The sequence below is a fragment of the Coccinella septempunctata genome, chromosome 8 (genome assembly GCF_907165205.1).
Source record: "Coccinella septempunctata chromosome 8, icCocSept1.1, whole genome shotgun sequence".
NCBI lineage: Eukaryota > Metazoa > Arthropoda > Insecta > Coleoptera > Coccinellidae > Coccinella > Coccinella septempunctata.
The window spans coordinates 8,141,090-8,150,181 of NC_058196.1; the positions used below are offsets into that span (position 1 = coordinate 8,141,090).

Sequence of the window (9,092 nt, forward strand, 5' to 3'; positions counted from 1 at the left end):
CACAATTTTCGATAAATAACATCGGAGAATGAGTTCCCTAAAATGGATTTTTCTATTTTTCATTTGACTTGTCCTATACAATGTAAATGTCTTATGGTACTAATAAATACCTATAATTATTATTATTACATCAATGTATTAAGATGAATAGCCACAAATACGCGCAAGTTACCCTGTTACTTGTTTATTCATGTGAAATTTTTGTTCAAAGGTGAAGTTCATCTTAACTTGAAACTTCCTTCAATTTCTTTTACTTATATTGATGCAAGATGATTTTTGTTGAAGAATTTAACATTCTTGTAATTATCTGTTAATTCCTTCGGGAGATACCCATTCCCAACTACTGCATCATATGCATTTCATCTTCGAGTTAATATTTTTGAAATCTACAAATTATGTAAGCCAAAGAAGATAACGAACATCAACTCTCCTCAAGCTAGTGCATATTATGATATTATATTGATCTCTTGTATATTCCATGTGAATAACTAGATTTGGTATGCCTTCAATCAGTTTGCATAAACTTCAATTTTGTTCGTCACATATAATATTTTCCGAAGAAATTCGACATTGTGATGAAATACGTAATAGCAGAAACTTTTACGTAGAACGGGCAACATAGCGTTGATTTAAAACCCAAAAATGTTTTGACAAGCTTCATAACCCCACATTTTCGTACTATACAGAGTGAAATGTGTCAAATTTCCATGGCCAACCGACTGCTAAAATAAAAGTGAATGAAGTATATGTGCAGTTTCAAAATTTGGTTCAAATTGATCCAACAGTTTTCAAGGAATTGATATCACACTTTGCCGAATTGACAACTGAAATCTCAATTCCTATCTGAACTATCGAACTGAAATTCAACATGTGCATCTCAATTCGAAAACTGTGTAAAATTTCAAGATTTGGTTCGAATTGATCCAACATTGTTCGAGGAATTAGTATCACACTTTGCCGAATTGACCACTGAAATCTCAATTCCTATCTGAACTATCGAACTGAAATTCAACATGTGCATCCCATTTCGAAAACTATGTGCAGTTTCAAAATTTGGTTCGAATTGATTCAACAGTTTTCGAGGAATTGATATCACACTTTGCCGAATTGACCACTGAAATCTCAATTCCTATCTGAACTATCGAACTGAAATTCAACATGTGCATCTCAATTCGAAAACTGTGTAAAATTTCAAGATTTGGTTCGAATTGATCCAACATTGTTCGAGGAATTAGTATCACACTTTGCCGAATTGACCACTGAAATCTCATTTCCTATCTGAACTATCGAACTGAAATTCAACATGTGCATCCCATTTCGAAAACTATGTGCAGTTTCAAAATTTGGTTCGAATTGATTCAACAGTTTTCGAGGAATTGATATCACACTTTGCCGAATTGACCACTGAAATCTCAATTCCTATCTGAACTATCGAACTGAAATTCAACATGTGCATCTCAATTCGAAAACTATGTGCAGTTTCAAGATTTGGTTCGAATTGATCCAATAGTTCCTTAGGAATTGAAATAATATTTTGCCGAATCGACCACTGAAATCTCCATTCCTATCAGAACTATCGATCTGAAATTCAACATGTGCGTCTCATTTCGAAAACTATGTGCAGTTTCAAGATTTGGGTCGAATTGGTCCAACAGTTTTTGAGAAATTGATATCACACTTTGCCGAATAGACCACTGAAATCTCAATTCCTATCAGAACTATCGAACTGAAATTCAACATGTGCATCACATTTCGAAAACTATGTGCAGTTTCAAAATTTGGTTCGAATTGATCCAACAGTTTTCGAGGAATTGATATCACACTTTGCCGCATTGACAACTGAAATCTCAATTCCTATCTGAACTATCGAACTGAAATTCAACATTTGCATCTCAATTCGAAAACTGTGTAAAATTTCAAGATTTGGTTCGAATTGATCCAACATTGTTCGAGGAATTAGATTCACACTTTGCCGAATTGACCACTGAAATCTCAATTCCTATCTGAACTATCGAACTGAAATTCAACATGTGCATCTCAATCCGAAAACTATGTGCAGTTTCAAGATTTGGTTCGAATTGATCCAATAGTTCCTTAGGAATTGAAATAATATTTTGCCGAATCGACCACTGAAATCTCCATTCCTATCAGAACTATCGATCTGAAATTCAACATGTGCGTCTCATTTCGAAAACTATGTGCAGTTTCAAGATTTGGGTCGAATTGGTCCAACAGTTTTTGAGAAATTGATATCACACTTTGCCGAATAGACCACTGAAATCTCAATTCCTATCAGAACTATCGAACTGAAATTCAACATGTGCATCACATTTCGAAAACTATGTGCAGTTTCAAAATTTGGTTCAAATTGATCCAACAGTTTTCAAGGAATTGATATCACACTTTGCCGCATTGACAACTGAAATCTCAATTCCTATCTGAACTATCGAACTGAAATTCAACATTTGCATCTCAATTCGAAAACTGTGTAAAATTTCAAGATTTGGTTCGAATTGATCCAACATTGTTCGAGGAATTAGATTCACACTTTGCCGAATTGACCACTGAAATCTCAATTCCTATCTGAACTATCGATCTGAAATTCAACATGTGCTTCTCAATTCGAAAACTATGTGCAGTTTCAAGATTTGGTTCGAATCGATTTCAGTGGTCAATTCGGCAAAGAGTGAATCTAATTCCTCGAACAATGTTGGATCAATTCGAACCAAATCTTGAAATTTTACACAGTTTTCGAATTGAGATGCAAATGTTGAATTTCAGTTCGATAGTTCAGATAGGAATTGAGATTTCAGTTGTCAATGCGGCAAAGTGTGATATCAATTCCTTGAAAACTGTTGGATCAATTTGAACCAAATTTTGAAACTGCACATAGTTTTCGAAATGTGATGCACATGTTGAATTTCAGTTCGATAGTTCTGATAGGAATTGAGATTTCAGTGGTCTATTCGGCAAAGTGTGATATCAATTTCTCAAAAACTGTTGGACCAATACGACCCAAATCTTTTTACTGCACATAGTTTTCGAAATGAGACGCACATGTTGAATTTCAGATCGATAGTTCTGATAGGAATGGAGATTTCAGTGGTCGATTCGACAAAATATTATTTCAATTCCTAAGGAACTTTTGGATCAATTCGAACCAAATCTTGAGACTGCACATAGTTTTCGAATTGAGATGCACATGTTGAATTTCAGTTCGATAGTTCAGATAGGAATTGAGATTTCAGTGGTCAATTCGGCAAAGTGTGATATCAATTCCTCGAAAACTGTTGAATCAATTCGAACCAAATTTTGAAACTGCACATAGTTTTCGAAATGGGATGCACATGTTGAATTTCAGTTCGATAGTTCAGATAGGAATTGAGATTTCAGTGGTCAATTCGGCAAAGTGTGATACTAATTCCTCGAACAATGTTGGATCAATTCGAACCAAATCTTGAAATTTTACACAGTTTTCGAATTGAGATGCACATGTTGAATTTCAGTTCGATAGTTCAGATAGGAATTGAGATTTCAGTTGTCAATTCGGCAAAGTGTGATATCAATTCCTTGAAAACTGTTGGATCAATTTGAACCAAATTTTGAAACTGCACATATACTTCATTCACTTTTATTTTAGCAGTCGGTTGGCCATGGAAATTTGACACATTTCACTCTGTATAGTACGAAAATGTGGGGTTATGAAGCTTGTCAAAACATTTTTGGGTTTTAAATCAACGCTATGTTGCCCGTTCTACGTAAAAGTTTCTGCTATTACGTATTTCATCACAATGTCGAATTTCTTCGGAAAATATTATATGTGACGAACAAAATTGAAGTTTATGCAAACTGATTGAAGGCATACCAAATCTAGTTATTCACATGGAATATACAAGAGATCAATATAATATCATAATATGCACTAGCTTGAGGAGAGTTGATGTTCGTTATCTTCTTTGGCTTACATAATTTGTAGATTTCAAAAATATTAACTCGAAGATGAAATGCATATGATGCAGTAGTTGGGAATGGGTATCTCCCGAAGGAATTAACAGATAATTACAAGAATGTTAAATTCTTCAACAAAAATCATCTTGCATCAATATAAGTAAAAGAAATTGAAGGAAGTTTCAAGTTAAGATGAACTTCACCTTTGAACAAAAATTTCACATGAATAAACAAGTAACAGGGTAACTTGCGCGTATTTGTGGCTATTCATCTTAATACATTGATGTAATAATAATAATTATAGGTATTTATTAGTACCATAAGACATTTACATTGTATAGGACAAGTCAAATGAAAAATAGAAAAATCCATTTTAGGGAACTCATTCTCCGATGTTATTTATCGAAAATCCTGTAGTAAACTTTTCGCATTCATTCACTCAAACATAAAATTCTCGAATGCCACCACTTTTTTGGGTCTCCCAATAGAAGGAAATTCTTTGTCATCCTCTTCATTCACAATCTTTCTGATTATGGAAATATTCAGCTGAAATATAAGTCGTTTAGATTCAGATGAAACATTATATAAATTCTCTTACATTGAATTATGTTCGCTACCGTCTAACGTATTGTGGATTTTAGAATATCAGGGTATAACTATTTGAATGAGCGGACCTGAATTCTAAATATCACATCCTGAAACCCTGTCTCTTTTTTCAATCACTTTCGGCATTTTCGTAATAAAAATTGATATTAGTTGTGGCAACGGCGTTATGACATTAACGACGTTTCATGAGTGCCAACTTAACTTCGTTCTAGTTACAAAAACTTGAGAAAATTATTTCATGGCCAACCGACTGCTAAAATAAATTTGAATGAAGTATAATTATAAATGCCCTCTCCTTCCATGTCACTGTGCATTTGGAAAGTTTCGCACAACAGTTCCATAAATATATTTCTGATAAAAATTCTCGGAATAATTTCAATTTAAGAAAAACATTCCTTATTGCCCCCTTCCTAATCTGAATTCAAATTAACCGAAAAGTTAAGTCCCATCCCAAAATTATTACAGGGCCGTTATACCCAATTGGCAAATAAACATTAACTGTCATTTGTCAGGTAGTTTGAGATTTTGAAAGGGGGCAGAAATTTCGGTGGTCATCTTACGGTTCTCAGAAAAAAATTACGTACCTAGCTATTCCTACGAGTATATAAATGAACGTAAATGGGTGTCTTGGTACAGTTGTGCTTCGTTTTTCAATTCGTGTCAGTACAGTTAGAATTTTTAATCTACAGTGTGTTTAAAACCTGAAATATGTCGCGAAGAATGAATAGAAGAACACACCACAATTCTCGCAAAATGGTAAGTGCATAAAAGTTTTCTGTAAAGAGATTTGCAATGATTCTTGAAAATCTTGTATACGCGGAATCTTTGATTCGTACAAACATTTTAACAGTTGATTCTTGAGGTCAAAAGAAACACTTTTTTTCTGAACCATTTTTTCCGATTCGGCTCGGTTTAAAAGATACAAGCTGATGAAAAACCATAAAAAAATGTTCTCTCACTAAAGGTTTCATCGAATGAAATGAATTTCGGAATATAGTTTTTCATTTATTTGATGAAACTTTTTTAACACAAAATATCACCTACATCTCCAGTTTTTCCATTATGACCATTACGTACCCTGTTCTTTTACTTATATTGATGCAAGATGATTTTTGTTGAAGAATTTAACATTCTTGTAATTATCTGTTAATTCCTTCGGGAGATACCCATTCCCAACTACTGCATCATATGCATTTCATCTTCGAGTTAATATTTTTGAAATCTACAAATTATGTAAGCCAAAGAAGATAACGAACATCAACTCTCCTCAAGCTAGTGCATATTATGATATTATATTGATCTCTTGTATATTCCATGTGAATAACTAGATGCACATGTTGAATTTCAGTTCGATAGTTCTGATAGGAATTGAGATTTCAGTGGTCTATTCGGCAAAGTGTGATATCAATTTCTCAAAAACTGTTGGACCAATTCGACCCAAATCTTGAATCTGCACATAGTTTTCGAAATGAGACGCACATGTTGAATTTCAGATCGATAGTTCTGATAGGAATGGAGATTTCAGTGGTCGATTCGACAAAATATTATTTCAATTCCTAAGGAACTATTGGATCAATTCGAACCAAATCTTGAAACAGCACATAGTTTTCGAATTGAGATGCACATGTTGAATTTCAGTTCGATAGTTCAGATAGGAATTGAGATTTCAGTGGTCAATTCGGCAAAGTGTGATATCAATTCCACGAAAACTGTTGAATCAATTCGAACCAAATTTTGAAACTGCACATAGTTTTCGAAATGGGATGCACATGTTGAATTTCAGTTCGATAGTTCAGATAGGAATTGAGATTTCAGTGGTCAATTCGGCAATGTTGGACCAATACGACCCAAATCTTTTTACTGCACATAGTTTTCTCTAAAAATCATGTGTTAAGAAAATTCTGCCTAGAAAATTCCAGAAGGGATTTGATCAGTAGAAACTCATGTGCTTCCTTTGTGATTCAGATTTGTACCTAATTTTATCTATATCTCATTTCGCAATTACTATCTACATCCTGGAATTGAGGGTGTTAATATTCGTTCTTCAGTTAATACGTAAGTGTAACAACAGAAGATTTCACGTCCTTTCTCTAATTCAATTCAATACATTGTATTCTAGTTGAGAGTATACCTATAGTGTATCTGCTCCATTTATATTCACCGATTTGGATGTTCCGAACTGTACAAATACTGTATCAGGAATTCAAGAATTTTATTAGCTTTCCTCCTACAAGGGGTAAGTCCTATTAACATGTTCCTCGAGAATTCAATTAGGTTACTTATATATTATTATAATTATGTTAGGGACTGAGGGAGCTCTCATAAAGACTTTCCTCTCAAGATTTGAAATTGAAGAGCATTTTGAAAGGAGATTTGTGTGCTGTTCTTTTCCATTTCTCAAGGCAGGATCCACCGCCTATCAAAAGGTGCTTGGAATTCAAAATCGATAAGGAAAAAGGTCAGATCTGTCCATTTTGAGCAATTTGTAGAATTACTTTGTAAATAATTAGGAATAAGTATATTAGGATTAGATTCAACAAGGTACCTTGGTAATTTTGGGAATTTTGGTTCAATAGATTGTTATTGAAGTTTCATATTTTCTTTATCATTTAATTTTCCTCACATATATATGTAATATATATGGATATATATGGAATATGATATATTCCATTTTTCTATAATACACTTTCCAGATTTTGTGTAATTTTCAACATCATTGCATTTAATTGTGAAATAGAAATCTGGTGGCGCCCAATAAATTAATTTTAATTTCAGTTAAAACTAAACACCCTCCTTATCCGCGACCCAGCCCTCTAAAGACTACAACAGCTGCCAATTGCATTATTTTGCCCAGTTCAGTTATATAAATTTCTTAATAACAAAAATAAATAAAAAGGCGGTGGCAAAAAAATGGCGCCCAACGTGGGGCCAGAGGCTTTTCGTTACTGATTTTGCTAACTCTAATAGTAGAATATTATTGATATCAATTTTCGAGGGGAATATATCTTGTGTGAGGTATATCTAGAGTAAGATATTTTTTAATCGATTCATGAAATTTCGTTGATTGTCTAGAAGGATTTTTAGAATACTTCATGAGATTTTAAAATTTTGAAGAGTTCGGAGGAATATCCCGATACATATTCACGAAATTCACATAAATAACATATGCTCATAATTTTTTTTACATATTGTAAACAATACCAGTTTTCCGTTTGGATTCACTTCGAATTATTAACATCGAAATTCATGGCCACCTGAAACATTTATTTATCACTGATTGATTCATTTTTCTCATATGTTTGAGAATTTAATTTTGAATTAGGATATTTGTTCGTATTTTCCTTTCATATCAACATATATTGTGGAAATATGGATGAAGAATTTAAACCTGTTCATTTACTTGTTGATGAACTCAATTATGAATTACGTATTAGAGGTGTTATTTCATCTAGAGTACAAGATGAAAAAAGAAAAATATTATCTCGATTATTGGCTAAGGAAAAATGTAATCAAGGTTTAACTTTAGGCGATCCAACTTATGAATTTGAGAAAGAACGTGAGGAAATTTCTAGTACTTTGCAATCAATACAAGCACTTGTTGAAGATTTTGAAGGTGATGAAAATGATTCAATTTTTAAAAGGTCTAAATCCCGTTTAACACATGTCTCGAATCGTATAAAGAGAATGCCTATTGATGTTACCGATGATAATGAAAAGGACTTCAAAAATGAAGCATTAGCCACTGCGTTAGCAATAGAAGCTGAGTTGTATGAAAAGTTACGCACTGAAAAAACTGTTGATGACGATAAAAAATTTCCTAACAACAATTTGTCACAAATTATACCTATCGCTACTCCGCCTTCTAATTCAGTTCCTGTATATAAGTGGGACGTAAAATTTAATGGTAATGCTAAATTGTTACATCCATTTTTAGAAAGAGTTTCGGAATTTTCAATTTCCAGAAAAGTGTCTGAAGACGAAATATTCAATTCGGCAATTGATCTTTTTACTGATAAGGCTTATGTTTGGTTTAGAACTATACGATCTACGGTCAAAGACTGGTCTTCTTTAGTTACACTATTGAAGAAAACATTTTTGCCTCCTGATTTCGATGAAGTTATTTGGGAGGATATCAAATCCAGAAAACAAGGAAGAAAAGAACCAATTTTAATTTTTATTGCCATTATAGAAACTTTATTCAACAGATTATCTCGTCCTCCGTCTGAACATACTAAAGTAAAAATCATTAGAAATAATTTGCTTCCAGAATATGTCTCTCAATTAGCATTGATTGATATCGATGATTTCCCTTCACTCATCAAACTTTGTGAAAAATTGGAAGTTGCTTCTTTCATAAAGAACAAAAGTCAAAATTTAAGTTCTTCCAAACAAAGTTCCTTTTTAGAACCTGAATTATCGTATGTTGACTCTTCCGGGCCATCAACATCGAACTATAGTTCAAAAAACCTCTCTAAGTCTAAAGTGCCAGACTCAATCAATAATAGTGGTGAATATAGAAATTCAAGGGTTAATATCGC

At 33.1% G+C, this 9,092-nt stretch overlaps 1 protein-coding gene across 1 annotated transcript; it reads left to right on the forward strand.

The window, feature by feature from the left end:
- The first annotated feature begins 6,436 nt into the window (after window positions 1-6,436).
- On the forward strand, window positions 6,437-7,009 carry LOC123319365. The gene is made up of 3 exons (XM_044906282.1): window positions 6,437-6,609; window positions 6,674-6,790; window positions 6,859-7,009. Exons 1-3 carry the CDS (start codon window positions 6,498-6,500, stop codon window positions 7,002-7,004), a joined length of 375 nt encoding a protein of 124 aa, XP_044762217.1. The 5' UTR covers window positions 6,437-6,497; the 3' UTR covers window positions 7,005-7,009.
- Window positions 7,010-9,092: the final 2,083 nt, after the last annotated feature.

Excerpts from the sequence above, each read along its gene's own strand:
- LOC123319365 (XM_044906282.1), top strand. The coding sequence starts at position 6,498 with ATGTGCTTCCTTTGTGATTCAGATTTGTACCTAATTTTATCTATATCT. Across the intron at positions 6,610-6,673 it reads ATTCGTTCTTCAGTTAATAC|TTGAGAGTATACCTATAGTG; the intron begins GTAAGTGTAACA and ends ATTGTATTCTAG. Across the intron at positions 6,791-6,858 it reads TAGCTTTCCTCCTACAAGGG|GGACTGAGGGAGCTCTCATA; the intron begins GTAAGTCCTATT and ends TAATTATGTTAG.